This window comes from Lynx rufus, unplaced genomic scaffold, assembly GCF_022079265.1.
Source record: "Lynx rufus isolate CCGP_SWC_20201006 ecotype Redwood Valley unplaced genomic scaffold, mLynRuf1.p SCAF_51, whole genome shotgun sequence".
In the NCBI taxonomy this organism is placed as follows: domain Eukaryota; kingdom Metazoa; phylum Chordata; class Mammalia; order Carnivora; family Felidae; genus Lynx; species Lynx rufus.
Window position 1 is genome coordinate 742,925 of NW_025814869.1, and position 18,049 is coordinate 760,973.

The window sequence follows — 18,049 nt, forward strand, 5'->3', positions numbered from 1 at the left end:
TGTAATGTGTATGTATATAATGTTTTTAATTAGTTACAGCAAAATGATGGAAGCTGATTGGCTTGGGAAGCTGTTTATAGGAGGCCTCAGTATCGAGACTAATGAAAAGACTCTTGAAGTTGTATTTGGGAAATATGGCCCCATAGTGGAAGGTAATTCTTAGAACTAGCATATGTAAATATTCAAAGTAAATGTATATAACTGAACAGCTATGCAAAAATTATTTTTCTGTCTTAAAGCTTATCTGAACACTTTTTCTTATATTTATGTTTCATATTGGGAAAGTACTTAGAACAGTGAACGAAGTAAGAGACATTTAAGAGGCTCTTACTATGGAGAATGGAAAACAAGGAACAGTAATAAGTTTAGCATTGAAATGTGATGATAGGCTAACTATAGAGTTCTTCACTGTTGCTTTGTAGATTAATCATAATGATTGAAATGGAAAGTTTTTAACATACCTTTCTGAAGGTGGTTAACTATTACATCCAGAATATTAATTAAATTAAAAGAAGACGTAACAAAAATTGTCAAAGTGTTGATTAGTAGCTTTGAAAAGAGTAAGAAAAATTTTATGTAACATTAAATTTAAAAGTTTTATATGGATTACAGTTATTTTGATGAAGGATCGGGAAACAAAGAAGTCCAGAGGCTTTGCTTTTATCACTTTTGAGAGCCCTGCTGATGCTAAGGATGCTGCCAAAGATATGAATGGAAAGGTAAAACACTTCTTTGATAATTTTCTAGCTCTGTTCTTCATTGAATACTATTTCTAGATTCTGTTTTCCTAATTTTTAAAAGGTGGCATAATTACACATAGGACAAAATTATTGTCATTCTTCCTTTTTGTCCTATAAGTCCTGCAGAGTGGTTGGAAAAAATGACATGAATATAAGCTTGAGCAGTATCTGTGAACCTATTTCCAAACTAGTAATGCAATGTAAGAATAAAACTTAAAACTGTAAAACAAACCTACATAAACAAAATTACAGTAGAAATAAGTTCCTCTTCATAAAAAAGCTATTGAAATTCATGGAAGATTTCTATACCATAAAAGCCTAGAAAGAGGAGTACAGAAAATTAATTCCTATTACTTAGGAAAATAATCCTTAAAAATTAATAGTTGAGCAGGATCTTTACAGTCAAATTAGGGGATGCTGTCTTTAAGGCAATTATGAGTAAACTAGTAAAGTGGTTATAAAAATAATTCACTCTTAACCCATGTCTAATATTGCTCTTCTTTTCTTAGTATGTTTTTATTCTATACTCAGTGATTTTTGTAAAATGGCTACTTTGATAGTTTATGTTTGCCTGCATTGTAGAAATTGTATTTGGCCAAGGATTTTGTATTGTGTACAGAGGTAAGTGAAACTTACTTAGAATATTTTATAAAATTACTTTGATTTCTGGTTTTTAAGTATAAGAACGTGGGGTTTGTATGGAAGTTATTCTTAAATTCTTTCATTCACCAGGCATTTTATTGAGTCCCAGCCATTGATAATGCAACTAATGGTTATAAATAAGATAATATATTTTTTTGTATACCAAGTTAAAAGATAGGAAATGTATAAATAAAAATAAAATGTAAATATAATTATTTTCTTGTACACAAAAACGTTAGAAAAAATAGGTAATTTAGTTAGTAGGGGGAGTTGACAATGAGTTGACACGAAGATAAACAGATGTTAGCTGAATCCTGCATTTTGTGAAGGAAGCAGCCCTGCATAAATTGTGGAAAATATTTTGGACCTAGAAACAGCAATTGAGTCCGCAAGGTGGAATTGCTAGTTGTGGCTGTTTAGATGGGGTAGGGCCCAGTGAAGTCTCAGTAGGAATTTAGGACCTAAGATTCTTTTTGAAAAACAATATAAAATACCAGAATGTTTACGTGCAACAGTTATTTTTTTAATGTTTATTTTGAGAGAATTGGGGAGGTGCAGAGAGTTGGGCACTTAACTGACGGAGATACCCAGGCTTCTCTGTGTGGAACAATTACTAAAAATTACGTTTTTAAAAATAGTTCGGGTCTGTGTAAAAGGTAAACCATTCTGAAATTTCTGAGAGTTTACAAAATTTAAGTAGTCCTGAAAAAGGAGAGTATGAAGTGCTACATTAAAACGGTGTGTTTTAGGGACATATTTAAAACAAAACTGAGTTAAGAACCGGGTATGACAAAACATATTAAAGACCAAATAAGTGTACTGTTAAAGAAAAGTAAAGGAAACTATTAGGTAAGTAAATATGGCTCCATTGTATTGGTAAATGTTCATTTTTAACAAGAAATAACAGTAATACAGAATATAATCATTCTGAATAAATACTGGTAACTTGTTTTCTAAGTGACATACCCAATTGTTTTACATATCTTTGGGACACTGGAAAATTTAAATGGTAGAAATAATAAAATGAAATGAGCTATATGGTAGAAAATGTGTATTTTCATGAAATGTGAGAGCTATTAATTTTTTTTTTTTTTTTTTTTAATTTTTTTTTTCAACGTTTTTTTAATTTATTTTTGGGACAGAGAGAGACAGAGCATGAATGGGGGAGGGGCAGGGAGAGAGGGAGACACAGAACCGGAAACAGGCTCCAGGCTCTGAGCCGTCAGCCCAGAGCCTGACGCGGGGCTCGAACTCACGGACCGCGAGATCGTGACCTGGCTGAAGTCGGACGCTTAACCGACTGCGCCACCCAGGCGCCCCAAGAGAGCTATTAATTTTTAAATACTGGATGAAATGCCAAGAGTTTTAGAAAATATATATGTACTTGTGTATTGAATGGCTTCATGGAGGGAAGTTATTTGTCAAATGTCTCATATTTGGCAAGTGAAGAGACTGGTCAATAAAATACATGCTTTGGGGAACAAAACACATTGATCTTTAAGTTGATTTTAGTTTCAGTAGTTACTGGATTTGTTCATTTGTTCATTTGTGAAACTTAAATTGGTGTAATGTTATGGTTATTATACTTAATATTATACTTATATTATACTTAATGTTTTTAGTCGTTGGATGGAAAAGCAATTAAAGTAGAGCAAGCCAACAAACCATCTTTTGAAAGTGGTGGTAGACAGAAACCACCACCTCCTCCAAGAAGCAGAGGCCATTCAAAAAGTGCAAGCTGTGGAAGAGGAGGAAGTGGGGGAGTGAGAGTGCGTCCCTCACGTGGCGGACACTTGGGTAATGTTTTAAAATACAAGGATGCAACCATAGAACTGGAAAACAGTAAGTTTGAATGTATGGAATTACTTCAGTTTTTATTTACATCTTTTATGAGATGGATGAACTGTTAGATTCATTAGATGAGGAATTAACATTAGTAATAAATGCTAAGCGTTTATAGTTTTAAAAAATGATTGAAATAGGTAATGTGCAAAAAATAATCTTGCAGTGAAATGGCATAGATACCAAACTAAATTTAGTTTGTTTTAGCAGTATTACCAATTATTTCTAGTCAAATCAACAATTTTTCCTCAGTACTCATTTTTATTGATTGTATGTTTTAATAGAAGTTAAGATTGGTTGTTCATAACAATGACTGGCTGGCTCTGTTTGTAGAGCATGGGACTTTTAATCTTGGGGCTGTGAGGTTGAGCCCCATGTTGGACATAGAGCTTAGATAAAAAAATTATTGGCTTATATTTGAAAATCCATCTTTTCTTTATTGTGGAAGTTATTTCATTGCATCACAAAAACATTGGGGAGTCTTTAAAAGTACACAAGAGAAAGTAAAATCACTCAAAATACATGTTTCATGCATAATACTTCATATTTCAGGATTAACCTTGCAGTATTGTTTTCCATGTGTGCGTGTGCAAACATCTATGCAAATCTCGTCATTTTGAAAGAAGGGTTTTCTTCCTTGGTTTTTTGTAAAAAAAAAACCTTGGATTTGGGAAAATATAGGAAATAATATAGAGCTTTTTTTAGATTTTTGAAGATGGGTTTATTCAGAAAGAAATTTAAAAGCTGCTGCTTCACAAATAGTATGTACCTTTATCGTGTGTGGGAGGGATAATGAGTTACTGAAAATGGTATTTACGAACTTTTCAGAGAAATCTTTTTTATTCATTATGAAAGGGAGTCGCTTCATGTACCACATAAACTTTATTTCTTCTATTAACCAGTCTTCAAATCAAACATTGGGCTTCCATTTTTGATAATTAAGTGTGAGTTTTAGGAAATGGCTCCTAAAGTGGAATTGCAAAGTTTGACCCATTTTAAAACACACTAAATTGGTCATGAGAAAATTTTAGTATTTTTCCCATGTTTCAAAATATTCATATTTTTCTTACCTATAACAATACTGGGGACTTTTTCTAGTTGAAAAGATAAACAAATGATTTTTGATGATTTAATATGTATATCTTAAACTATTAAAATTGAACAGAACATAGTTTTTTTCATTGACGTAAAATTGCTATTATTTTGTAAGTGAACTTTAAGAATAGTATGTTAATTTACTCTCAAGATACTTCATTTTTGAAATATATTCCCCTTTCCATTTTTTAAAATAACTCTATTTATGCCTATGTGTTCTATTTTTCAAAAGCTTTCTTGACACCAGGATAATAGAGCAATTACTTACCATTTTTCTCCACTCTTTCAGTGTTCCCCAAATGTGTGTCTCTTTCATATGAATATAAAATGCTTCTTAAAATTTTTCTGGGTTTTCCAAATTGATTTTCATAAGAAGTCTTTGACTTCTATTTATGTCTTACTAGGAAACACTTTTAGTTTATACAAGATGAATGCCTAAAACGATAATATTGTGTAGTAAAGATATTTAAACAATAATTGAAACTTGATCATTAAAAATTCTACTTACTAAAAAGATTTCATTTAAATACAGATGATCGTGAATATGTTAATCTCAACATGAGTTCTTCCAGGGGACCCTTCCCAGTTAAAAGAGGTTCATCTTCAAGAAGTGGAGGTCCTCCTCCAAAAAAATCTGCTCCTTCTGCCCCAGGACGTAGCAATAGAGGGATTGGAGGAAGAGGTAAATTCTATAAATTAAAAAGGCAATAGTTTCTTATAAATGAAAATCACTTATTTTAAACTGAGTGTTTAAATTTCAAGAAGCACAGTGGAATGTGAGGAAACATATGGGGCTTATTTAGTGATCATAACCTATTTTTGGTGAGGAACTAATTGTTCAGGTTCTAACTGTAGATGCATAGATAATTAGCAAACATCAGTGGGGAAAATTTTGCCTTTAAGGGCTATGTTTGCTATGGAACTCTTCATTTTTCTGACAGTTCCTGTGAGCATGCTTTGATTAGCAGGCTTTTTTCACCTGGATTCAAGGTCAATATTTTCATGAAAGTGTCCCATGAGAGAATATTTTCATGTATAGCATAGTTTGGCTATGTATTTTGATCACCTGGTTTATGTTTAATTAGTTACAAACAGTAACTACAAGTTATAAACAAAACAGTACTTCTTTTTTTCTTTCTGTGTTTGGACCATAATGGTGTTCTGCTATAAAATTTTTGCTTGAAATTTGGGTGGTGGTGGATACACACTTAACCTCAGTGTGAGTTCTTCAAAAGGATCTGTGCTAGTAATGCCCCAGTGTAAAAGTTATCAGAAAGCTCAGTATTAAAATCATAATGCTTATGTGTAAATCATTGTTTTTGTTTTGTGAGTATACAAAGAAATATGTAAGTACATAGAAGATATATTTTCTGCTACCAAGAATTCTCTCACTGGGAAGGAAATATGTTATATAAGTATTTCATGCTTAATAAATCTAGAAATTAGCTGGGAAGGTACTGTACACATGGATAGTTATTTAATTTAAAAAATTAAGGCTTGATAGACTTAAAGGAGACTGACATTTTAAGTTGGGGGAATATGAAGTGCACTTAGGTATGAAATATATAGAAGACATTAAGACTGGTGGAGAGCTCAGTTATAAAATACATGGAAGACATTAAGATTGGTGGAGAGCTCATGTTTTAAATTGTTAGGTAGCAGTCCTTAGGGAATTTCAAGTTACTTAAGACAAAGCAAGAGATGAGTATCCTCAAATATACTAACACAATTTTGACAAGTAGGTGTAAGATTTTGGATTGAACAGAAAAGGAAGCAAGAGGGCATGGAAAACTTTTGAGTGAAGAAATAAATACCATCTTTTAATTGAGAGAAATCTGAAAACTTTAGTTCTCTTAATTTAGTATTGCTATTTAAACTTTGCTATATAGAAATTGCCATTATCATATTTACCCTTCTGAGGATCTGGTAGAACGTCAAGTGTAATTTGCTGTAATTACGTGTATTTTGCTGTTGACAAAATACACAAGAAGCCTACACATTTCCAATGAAAGAATTAAATACTGAGCCAAAAAATAAATAAATGAAGGTTGAATTCTAGGAACTAACCATAAGAATTAATATATGAAGAGAATATTTATGGGAGAAAGTTTTCTTATTTTGAAAAATGTACAGTACTTTCAAATTAGCCCCTAAAAAGTATTGCTAATGAAACCCTAGAAATCAGTATTGCCATCATTAAAAAGACCAAGCTATCTACCAGTTGGTGTGGTAAATTAGAAAATATCGTATATGTAAAGAGTTTGAAATGTAATACACTATGATATGATACTCCTGTTGGTGTGAGTGGGATGAATTGGAAGTCAATCATTTCTCTAGCTGAAAGAAGATACATACGTACTTCAGTCAGTGAGAAGTTTGAAGGTTTTACACCTATTCTTTGTGCTATTAATATTCATTAGCAATTCCTATGAATGTAAAAAGAAGTAAGGGGCGTGCAATGTCTTCTAGCTGGAGCAGTTTTAATCACTGAATGATTTCATTGCATGTGAATCTTTGGTTTAAACATTGTAAGAAATACTGGCTTTGAAGGGATAATGGAATATGGAAAGCCATGGAGAATGTTTAGGTGATAACCAGGAACATTTAGGAATTTAAAGGAAAACATTGTAAATTAGCAAAATCATAGAGGAAGCAGGATATATTACATATGCATGTACTAGAAATTTGCAGTGGGGGTTGTAAATAGAAAATGATTCTTAAAGCAGGAAAAGGCACTATTCTTTTAATGGAATGAAGAGATGAAATAAACAAAAGAAATGATATATAAAAGAAATGGAGAGTTTTAAATTGAACCTTAATTATGCAGCAAGCTGGCTACAGAAAAGACAATCTAGGAAACTGATGAATAATGGGATAATTATTTAATACATTAAAGTTACTTAACGCCTTTGCTGTGTTAATACTCAGGACACTGAACAAGTATTCTTGGCAGTGTTAGTATATATACACAGGTAAAACATAAGAAAACATGGAGTATCTTGAGACCTAAAATAGTGGCTAAGAATAACATTAAAAGACCAAGGAAAGTGTGTAGATGGAGTTTGAAAATAAATTAAAATAACTTATCCTTATAAATACTGTGTTTTTGAACAGCCATCAGAACATTTAACTAGGACTGCAGTACCAAGGTGTGAATACAAAAAGAATACTTCAGTTGTAATGGGATCTTATAATGGAGAGTATATTGAACACTGAGAGTAAAAATAATGATTAGTAGACTTTCAGGTAACCTGAACAAGAGATAGATTAAGTAAAACCATAGCAAATAGAGGAGAAAAGCTGCCAGAGGAAAATAGGCAGATTTAATCACTGAATATGTGGAAGTAGCTACAAAGTTGCTTATATTTAGAACTTTTTTTTAGCAGTTGATGGTAATTTAAAGATTATGCAAAATTTATATATGGAGTGGAAGATATCAGAAGATAAAACATTCAAGAAATATATGTAAAGATGCAGACAAAAAAATGAACATAAATATCCTAAAGGAGAAACCTGTAAGAATTGTGGAAAGAAATCAGTGTTTTGATCTCATAAAAGTTACTGAGACACTTACTTCAGAATCTTTAAATTAAAGGTCCATTGTCCCATGGAAGAGAAAACTATGGAGGTCCTTCACGCAGAGAGCCGGTCTCTTCCCGGAGAGATGACTATATGTCACCAAGAGATGGTGGTTACAATACTAAAGATAGGTAAAGGAGGGGTGCCGGGGTGACTCAGTAGTAGGTTAAGCATACTACTCCTGATTTCAACTCAGATCATGATCTCAGAGTTATGAGATCGAACCCCACATTGGGCTCTGCTCTGAGTGTGTTTGAGGTTCTGTCACACTGTGTGCTCTTTCTTTTGCAAAAATTAATTAACTTTTTAAAAAGATACATAAGGGAAAACAAAGTATATAAATTGTCAATAATGCATATTTTGTTGTTGAAGTTCTAACATAAAGCTAAATATTTTTAAGTTAACAATTTAGAAATATTTAGTACATTTACAGCATTCTATAATTGCCACACTTACCCATTTGCAAAATATTTCATCATCCTACAGTAAAACCCTGTAACATTAAGGGTTGCCTGCACCCTTCGCTAGAGCCTGACAAACACCCATCTGATTCTGTCTCTGTTGATTTACCTATTCTGGATATATCATACTAATGGAATGAGACCATATGGCTTCTTTCCTCTAGCATAAGTGTTCTCAGTAGTCCTCCGTATTGTAGTATGAATCCTTCTGGTTATTTTAATGGCTTATTATATTCTGTTGTGTATATAATAAATATAATCTGGGTTACTATCATCATAGTACATTTTTGAACCTGTTTGATAGTATTTCAGTACCTGTTTTCAGTTCTTTTGGGTGTATACTTAGGGGTGGAAATTCATGGTTGTGTAGTAATTCTGTTTAATTTTCTAAGGAACTAACTTTTCCTACATGGATTGTACTTAACTTTGCAGTTCTGTCATCGAAGTACAAGTTTGAATTTCTCACTAACTTGATACTAAGTTGATATTTTCCATTTTTTAAGCTATTATAGCCAACTTACTAGGTGTGAGGTAGTATTTTGATTTGTATTTATTAGCTAATGATCAACTGAGCATCTTTTCATGTGCTTGTTGGCCATGTGTGTATCATCTTTGGAAAAAAAGTGTATTCAAGGGTGCCCATTGAAAAAAGTTTTTTTTTTTTTTTTGGTCAGAGTTTTAAAATATATTCTGGGAATAGAAATTACATTTTAACAATTTACTTCTTTATTTAAGTTACTCGAGCAGAGGTTATCCAAGTTCCCGGGACACCAAGGATTATTCTCCATCACCTAGAAACTATGCATACCGTTACTATGGCCATTCAAGTTCTCGGGATGAACATTACTCTAGAGGATATAGGTACTGAAAGTTGTCATTTTTATCAAATAGCTGCTTGAAAGTCTTAATTCTTACATTAATATTTTTTAAATTTAGTGATCGTGATAGCTATGGTGGAGGTCGTGAGAGAGATTATTCTGAACATTCAAGTGGAGGCTCTTACAGAGAATCATATGAGAGTTACGGTACGAGTCCAGTTTTTCCTGATAAATCATAGAATTAGATTTAACAGGCAAGATTGGTATATATATTGTTACATCTAATTCCACAAAGGGAAAACTATAGAATGATACTCTGATTAGTTTGAAGATCCTTGAATTACTTTAATAGTACATTTAAACTAACAATGCCTTTGCGGCTAAACTGGCAGTCTCCTCTTATCCCTAATTAGAGAAAAAATACTTAAATACAAGGAAGGGATGAGCTCTTGGTTGGGTTGGCTTTGTGGGCTAAATATCTAACTCTGGATTTTAGTTCAGGTTATGATCTCATGGTTCACAGCATGGGTTTGAGTTCAGGGTTGGGCACTGCACGGACAGTATGGAGCCTGCTTAGGATTTTCTCTCAACCTTTGCCACTCTCTCTCTCCTGTGCATGCACATACTCTATCACAAAATAAATACACATTAAATAACAAGAAAGGGACAGTGTTCAACAGTAGAAAGAATAAGAACAACATGAAGATCAGGATTTCAGTCCTTTTTCAGAAACTGATAGAACATTTACTTCAAATAACCTGTTTAACCTGAAAAATACTACATTTATACTTCCTTTTAAGTTTAAAATACCTTGATTAGTGCAGCATAATATTTTCTCAGCAGAGGCAGATAAAAACCTATCTCTTCCAAATATTTAGTACTTGAACTAGAATCACAGTGCAGTGATACTCTCCAAAATTGTCATGTAGTTAGTTGTTTTTACTTGGTCATTGACTTTGCAGGTAGCTCCCGTGGTGCACCACCAGCACGAGGACCTCCTCTAACTTACGGTGGAAGCAGTCGCTATGATGGTTGTAGCTGCACACGTGATGGATACGGTGGAAGTAGAGAAAGTTACTCAAGCAGCCGGAATGATCTCTATTTAAGTGGTCGTGAGCATGGTGGCAGACAGGAACAAGGGTTTCCACCTTCCATGGATAGGGTGTACCGTGCTCTTCGTGAATCATATGGTAGCTCAAGTTATGGGGGTTCCAGAGGTGGTCATGGGGGAAACCGATCTGAAAGAGGAGGCCGTAGCAAATACTAAAAATAAGTTATGTGCCAGTTTTTTTTGTTTGTTTTTGCAAAGAGAAATTTTAAATGCTACTTTTTTCTGCTTTATTGCATTGGTTAATAAAAGAAAAATGTTACCCTTGTGGGGGCAGGCATACTTTAATTTGCCCTCCATGCATTTTTGGTAAGAAGAAAACATTCAAAGTAATTTCATAATAATTAGTGTTAATTAAGGAATATTACAGAAGTTATTTGAAAACACTGTCTGTATTGTTAAAACTTTTAGCATAAGTTTCTGTAAAATGGTATTTCCTTTTTATTATTTTACTATTTAGCTATAAAAAATGTGAAAGCAAATTTGTTTGAAAGGTGAATTGCACTGTTTGCCTGAAAATTTCCTTTGTGTTGGTAATAAATGCATACAATATAAATGCATACAAAATCTATACTCCTGAAAGGAAAAAAAATGTTACTTTTGGGAGACGCATACGTTAACTTTCCTTCCATGATATTTTTGGATAAGATGAAAAACATTTTTGAAAGTAATTTCATAATTGTTAATGTTAATTGATGAAAACTAGAGAAGTTTTTTAAATGTAATTGTATTAAGATTTTCAGAGTAAACATTTCCATTAAATGGTTATTTCCTATGTGGTTTTACTGTTGACTTAAAAAAATGAGAAAGCAAATGTGTATGGAAGGTAAACTGCATTGTTTGCCTAATTTTCTTTTTGTGTCTGATGAATATAAATGCATATAATATAAAGTGGCATGTTCTTTTTTCCACAGCAAGCTGTGCCTGTTTTCCATGTGGGCATACTAAGCCATTTATATATTGTTTGCAAGTTTAAATGTGTAAAACAGTTTGAGAAATGGATTACAAAAAAATGTTTGCTTCATTACTTTAAAATTTTATGTATACTTTATCATTCCAAAGGAATGGTATAAGTTGAAAGAAAAATTCGATACAGGAGGAAACAAAAATACTAGAAATCTTATAATTAAGTATCCATTTCCTTTCCCAGATTAAAGCAGATGACCAGAGTGGGAACAATGGTAGTAAAATCAGTTTTCTACCTGTGTCAGAACTGAACCAGTTAACTTTATAGAGAGTTAAGATGATGTGAATTTTGTCAAATGCTTTCTCTGCATCTGTTGAGAGGATCTTATGGTTCTTGTCCTTTCTTTTATTGATGTGATGAATTATGTGAATTGTTTTGCGGATGTTGAATCAGCCCTGCTTGGTGGTGGTGAATACTTTTTTTTTTAATGTGTTGTTGGATCCGGTAGGCTAATATCTTGTTGAGAATTTTTGCATCCATGTTCATCAGGGAAATTGGTCTGTAGTCCTCCTTTATAGTGGGGTCTCTGTCTGGTGTTGGAATCAAGGTAATGACAGCTTCATAGAGTTTGGAAGTTTTCCTTCCATTCCTGTTTTTTGGAACAGCTTCAAGAGAATAGGTGTTAACTCTTCTGTAAATGTTTGCTGGAATTCCCCCGGAAAGCTGTCTGGCCGTGGACTGTTGTTTTTTTGGCAGAGTTTTGATTACCCATTTGATTTCCTTACTGGTTATGGGTCTTTTCAAATTTTCCTTTTCTTCCTCTGACAGTTTTGGTAGTATATATGTTTCTAGGAATTTGTCAGTTTCTTCCAGATTGCCCATTTTATTGGCATATAATTGCTCCTTATATTCTCTTATTGTTTGTATTTCTGCTGTGTTACAAGTTGTGATCTCTCCTCTTTTATTCTTGATTTTATTTAGTTGGGTCCTTTCCTTTTTCTTTTTGATCAAACTGGCTAGTGGCTTAATTTTGTTAATTCTTTAAAAGAACCAGCTTCTGGTTTCATTGATCTGTTCTACTGTTTTTTTTGTTTTGTTTTGTTTTGTTTTGTTTTCAATAGCATTAATTTCTGCTCTGATCTTTATTATTTCCTGTCTTCTGCTGGTTTTGGGTTTTATTTGCTGTTCTTTTGCCAGCTCCTTAAGGCTTAAGGTTAGGTTGTGTCTCTGAGATCTTCCCTCTTTAGGAAGGCCTGGATAATACTACTAACTCTAAGATATATGAAAATGTAACAGAAAAGCAAAAGATTTCACATTTGCTTTTGCAAATGCAGGATTTTTTTTTTACCTTAATCCTGGAATTCACTGATTGCTTTGAATAATGAAGAGGTGAACACAAAATGAGCAGCGGGAAAAATTTTATTAGAATATTAACAAAGTAGAAGGAAAGAATAGAAGGAAAGCTGCCTTTGCAGAGAGGGGGCATTTGAATACGAATACCTGTGGGTATAGGAAATGGTCCATTTTTAAGGTTCTGGTCAGCATCCCTTTTGCCTGCCGCTCCTTCCTTCTCAGGCTCTGCCCTTGCTGGATAGTTCTAGGTTTTGGGTTGTCCATTCCTGATTCGCTCGACTCCATTGCGTTAGAGATCAGACTATAGTCATAATGTGCATCGTGTAACACAAGTTTTATGAAAGGTTGGTTTTTTTTTTAGATATTTTGATTTTCAAATTCCTGAGGGGAATGGGAGAGGGAGTTGGTGGTGTCTGTACCATTCTTAGAGGAACCTTATACCCAAAGGGATTTGCTTTGGTCAGACACTCCCAAAATTGTTTTGGTATGTTTTTCCCCACCCAGGGACCTCAGGTGCTAACCTTTCCTTCTCTGCCTACTGAGTCCCATGTTTTCCTACCATATTCCCCCCCACTGAACATGTGTCTCCTAACTGCTGTTAGGAATAGGGACAGCGACCAGTCTTAACTGCTTACTGCTGAATGGGGTTGACAGAAACAGGGCAGGTTCAGAGGTCAATCCAGAGGTCCAAAATAATAGGGTATTTGGAATGTATGGGCTGGCATGATTTTCTTGGATGTCTTCTGGCATGTGGTGGTTCCTATGAATTGAATAGAAAAAAAGTATATTAGACCAGGAACATCAATATTCCAAATGCAAAGCCTCCTGGGGAGGAGGTCACACCAATAGAAGGAAAGACACATTGTAACCATCCAAAAAGTCCCTGATGTGTTTGGTCATTTTTTCTAAAACTATGGTTTTTCTTCCGTCTTCTATGCTTATTCAGATCTCATGATACTATTGATTAGAATACTTAAGTCCTTAAACTGGTTTATGGTCCTCAATCCCCAATTTTCCCTTTGACCATCTAGTTTCCATAGGAGCAACTCCGAGGCATATTTAATTTTACCTCAAGGAAAAACATCTTTGATACACAGAATATTATAAATTTAGGCAATTGTTTATCTGTCCTGCAGCTAGGAGCACTGTAGTTCTTAGTTCAGTCATAATATCCTATTGTAGCAATTGGGTGTGGCTCTCTGGAATTATAAAAAAACATTGTGAAAAAGTCAAATCTCAGTGTATACACACAGGGACTGGGAGAAAATTTAGTCCTAAGTTTTCTGGAGATGCCTCTAATTAACGCTGTGTTTGGAAGGTTGGCCAGGAGTGGAAATGACAGAAAAAGACTCCAGCGTAGGAATGAAATAAACTTTTCCCCCACTAAATCCAGAGTTAAACGCTGAGGCTCTGGGTTTCTGACCGGTAGTTGGTTCAGGGGAGCTGCCATGAAGTCTTGGGCCCCATCGGTTCCTTTCAAGGACGCTGGTTATCTGAGCCCTCCAAGACTGAAGTCCTCAAGAGCATTCAGATATCCATTCACTGTCTCCACACAAGGAGCATGGACTACTTACAGAGTTTTCACTTTTGTCCCCTCTGAAGACATCCTAGTTTCCAGTGCACTTAATAGCCACATAAATGGCACTTGGTGCCACGACCTTGGGAAGTGTGGTCTGACATAGTTTGTAAGGCCATGACTAAAGCCTTAGATTTTTTCTTAAGCCTCCTTTTCTGTTCCTCCTTCTCCTCTTGACCTCAGTTATAATATACTGAATTGGCTGCTCATAAGAGCCCTTCCACGGTCCCTTCCAGCCCAGATAATTTTTGCAGTTTTCCATGAGTATCTGGGGCCAGTTGAGTGACAGGTTTGTCCTTTAGAATCAGCTTTGGGGGTGTCAAGGGAGATAACCGTATGTTTTTTAAAAAGTTTTTTAATGTTAATTTTTGAGCAAGCATGAGCAGGGGAGGGAGAGACACACACACACAGAATCCAAAGCAGTCTCCAGGTTCTGAGCTGCCAGCACAGAACCTGACACGACTTGAACCCATGAATTAGGAGATCATGACCTGAGCTGAGCTTAATTGAGCTACCCAGATACCAGTGGCACCTGTGTATGTAACGAGAGTCTTCCTTAACGTTTCCAGGAAAGCCACCAGGTTTTCATCCTGTGTCTATAAAGAGTGGCTTAAAATTTAGGATAACTTAAAAGTTTAACCTTAGAGCTTAATTTCTCCAAAATAAGCCTGGGAGTTGTGGCAATACCATTCCTCAGTGGGATGGTCATAGTCCCAGTTAGGATCTTGGGAAAGTAGTGCCTGGGTCCCAGTGGGAAACTAGAAGTTCCAAATAGAACTAGTCTCATGATAATATCTCATGATATCTCATCCTCCTATCTTTCTGCTGCTGCCAGAACCCTACATTTCTGTCTCATTAAGAGTCTGGTTCAACAAAAGCAATATATCTTTCACAGTCAATTCAAAAACATAATATTCTGAAAAGGCTCTACATACTCATGCAGATCATCAGAAAATTTACCTAGATTTCTTTTTATCTGCTTTAAATATTAGAATGAAAAAGGTACTTGTAATCTTATCATGGTGGTGCCTTTTGTGTCCCTCCTTCCGGTACTCTAGGTTCTTGTAGGAGAAACAACCTGCTACATCACAGGGAGGGCCTGGATAAGATAGGCGGCATTTTAAAGTGCACATTTAAAGTCTCGATATATAGATCAAGGACCCCAGGAGGGGGGTGAGGTGGAAGACTTCCCTTCATCCTTTTCAGATATGCTGTGGATACAGGTAATCTTATTGCTGGGTCTTGGAAAGGACTGCCAGTAAGCCAGAGTTGACCTTGCATTGCATACACGTTCTGATCTCTTAAATCCCCAAAAACATTAAAGATAGGGGACTTCTCACCATTTCCCCTATATTTACAAGTCCAATTGTATGATACTATTATTTTCATTGTTTATTATTTATCTTTGAGTAAGAGAACAAACAAGTGGGGGAGTGGCAGAGAGAGAAAGAGAAACCCAAGCAGGCTCAATTCACACTGTCAGTGCAGACCCAAGCGTGGGGCTTGAGCTCACAAACCGTAAGATTATGACCTGAGCCAAGATCAGGAGTCCGATGCTTAATCAGCTGAGCCACCCACGTGCCCTTGTAGGGGGTAGTATTATTGATATTTCCCTCTGACACTCAGGGTTCTTTTTCCTTCCTCCAATTTGTGTTGGAGCCAAACCTCTGTGCAAAAGAAAATGAGTCACTTTTTTCTTTAGGTTTTGTGGATCAAAATCATCCCAATTATTTAGAATGCATTCCAGAGGAGTATTGGCTGTGGTGGGGGAATTACCCATCTATAGGAAAAAGATGAAAAGGCTTCTCTTACCTCAATTTCTTAGAGCTGGCCAGGAGAAGCCTCATCTCCTGACCCCAATAGTTGGCCAGGAGAAATCTCATTTCCTGGCCCCCCATTTTGGCTAGCTGTACAACTGGCAGCAAAAAGCCCCATCAGTCTTGCGAGGCGGTGGGAGTAGTAGTCTTATCTAGGTATGACCCTACCTCCAAGAACTGACCCATCTTCCCTGGTTTCATCTACCCCTTTGCTTCCTGCCTGCGGGACTTTAGGATATTGACTATGACCAAGCAAGACTCCCCTGGTGGCACTACTTTTAGGATGCACTAATTTTAATTTGGCCCAATAGTAACTTGCTATAGATCATAATAAAAACTGTTCCTCTTTACAATTACATTTCAAAATGCTGGCAAAAACCATTTTTTTGTAAGGATACAATTGGACATTGAGGGTGGGCTAAAGGGCCAAAGCTGAGTTCTATTCCTCTGGCTTTTTCAGCAGTCTCTGCATAAATATGTTCCAGCCATGTGGGTGTCCATTTTGAAGTCACTAGAGTGGGACAGGTCAGCATACAGTGGGCTAAGTGTAGCACAATGACTCCCATGTGTCCTGATAAAAAGTCTTTGATATATCATAGTCCTCTATGTCTCATATGGCACAGGCATCATCCATTCCTGTGCTTTGAAGGAACACAAATATGAAGCATTTGGAGGCCAGCAGCAAGAGTATCGCCATCATTTCCCCCAGCTTTTAGGTCAGAAGACAGACAATTTCAATCTTAACCCCGTGTACTTTTAAAATTCATTCATTTTAATTTTAGCCCATCCTGACCACACATGACATTCCTTTCCAAGGTTTCCCTTTACAAATCTTCTATAACTTTTCTTTGCATTTACGTTTTGCCTCTAGACACTTCTCACCAACCAACCAGTCTTATTTAGAACAAAATTACTTTGTCTTTTACCTTCAACAAAAATGCATTTCTATTTCTTATATATTTCTTAAATACTTTTCTACACACAGAGCTTCTTTCCTTATTTCTATCAGTTTAACTACATTTAACAGAATTTTAACTCTTAGAAATCTTAGTCTCCAGTGAAAAATAAGTAGTAATCCATTGCGAGCTGTACATTACATCAGAATTCCAACTTTTAAACACAAAGCATGTTTTCCAACAGATCCAGATATCCTTGTTTTTCTGCAATAAGTCAAAAGCACAAACTTATGTTTAGTAAGCAATGCTTTATAATATCCCATCCAATTTGGAAAAGGCCTAAATATTCAACAAACTTAATCTACCTTATCAGCCAAGCAAAACTTTAAAGCATTGTTGCAATGTATCAAAGACCCTTAAAGCTGTCTTAACATTTAACCATTAATACTTTGAGATAAACAAAATTAACCATCATTTTAAGTCATCCTTTTGCTTACAAATTGCAACAGAGATAACATGAACTTATTTGACTCTCGGTAAACGTAGGTAGAAAATGACTGTATTTATTACTGATAACTCTAAATACATGTCTATCTTAATTAAACAAAGAAACTTAACATTAGTTTAAATACCAAATATGTTACACCTGTGTTCACTTAAAAGTCAACCAATTTGTTCACCATTATCAAGTTTCATCTGTGGCACCAGTGAGGAAATCTGAGGTAGGCAGTGTAACTCTAAAGGGGTGCTCTTTGCTTTTTGACAGTGAGTGGAGGAGGAGCCCATGGTGCAGGAGGCACCCCAGATGATATAGGAGGTTGTCATGCTGGCTGCACTTAATAGAAGAAATAGGAGGAGAGAGGTATGTAGAGGGAGGTAGAAAATGTCAGGTTTCACCAACAAGCTTGGAGGCCCATAAAAGCCTTTGTTCAGAAAGGCAGGGAAATAGACCTTGATTTTTGCTCTTTAACCCCCCACCCAATGGCTGATATTCAATATGTAAGTTACTGTTGGGCCAAAATAAGATTAGTGGATCCTGAGACAACCAGAGAAGTTTTTCTTGGTCACAGCCCAAACACCCCAGGTAGGAAACGGAGGGGTAGGAGAAATCAGGGAAGACAAGGTAAGCTCTGCAAGGTGGGGTAACGCCTGGGTAAGAGAGACTACTACCAGCATCTTGTGAAAATGACAAGGCTTTTGGCTGCAAGTTGCATA

At 35.4% G+C, this 18,049-nt stretch overlaps 2 protein-coding genes across 4 annotated transcripts in view; both read left to right on the forward strand.

The window, feature by feature from the left end:
* LOC124527579 (gamma-taxilin-like) overlaps positions 1-18,049 on the forward strand; it is a 697,565-nt gene that overhangs the window by 652,769 nt on the left and 26,747 nt on the right. The window lies entirely within an intron of this gene.
* Positions 44-10,444, forward strand: LOC124527576 (RNA-binding motif protein, X chromosome-like). Its single transcript, XM_047100671.1, has 8 exons — positions 44-152; positions 613-719; positions 3,005-3,179; positions 4,852-5,001; positions 7,915-8,029; positions 9,095-9,220; positions 9,296-9,384; positions 10,140-10,444. Exons 1-8 carry the CDS (start codon positions 44-46, stop codon positions 10,442-10,444), a joined length of 1,176 nt encoding a protein of 391 aa, XP_046956627.1.

What these genes read in the sequence shown, in the direction of transcription:
- LOC124527576 (XM_047100671.1), top strand. Translation starts at nt 44, where the DNA reads ATGATGGAAGCTGATTGGCTTGGGAAGCTGTTTATAGGAGGCCTCAGT. An exon ending in CTCACGTGGCGGACACTTGG is followed by an intron (nt 3,180 to 4,851) that starts GTAATGTTTTAA and finishes ATTTAAATACAG; the next exon opens with ATGATCGTGAATATGTTAAT. An exon ending in TAGAGGGATTGGAGGAAGAG is followed by an intron (nt 5,002 to 7,914) that starts GTAAATTCTATA and finishes TTTAAATTAAAG; the next exon opens with GTCCATTGTCCCATGGAAGA.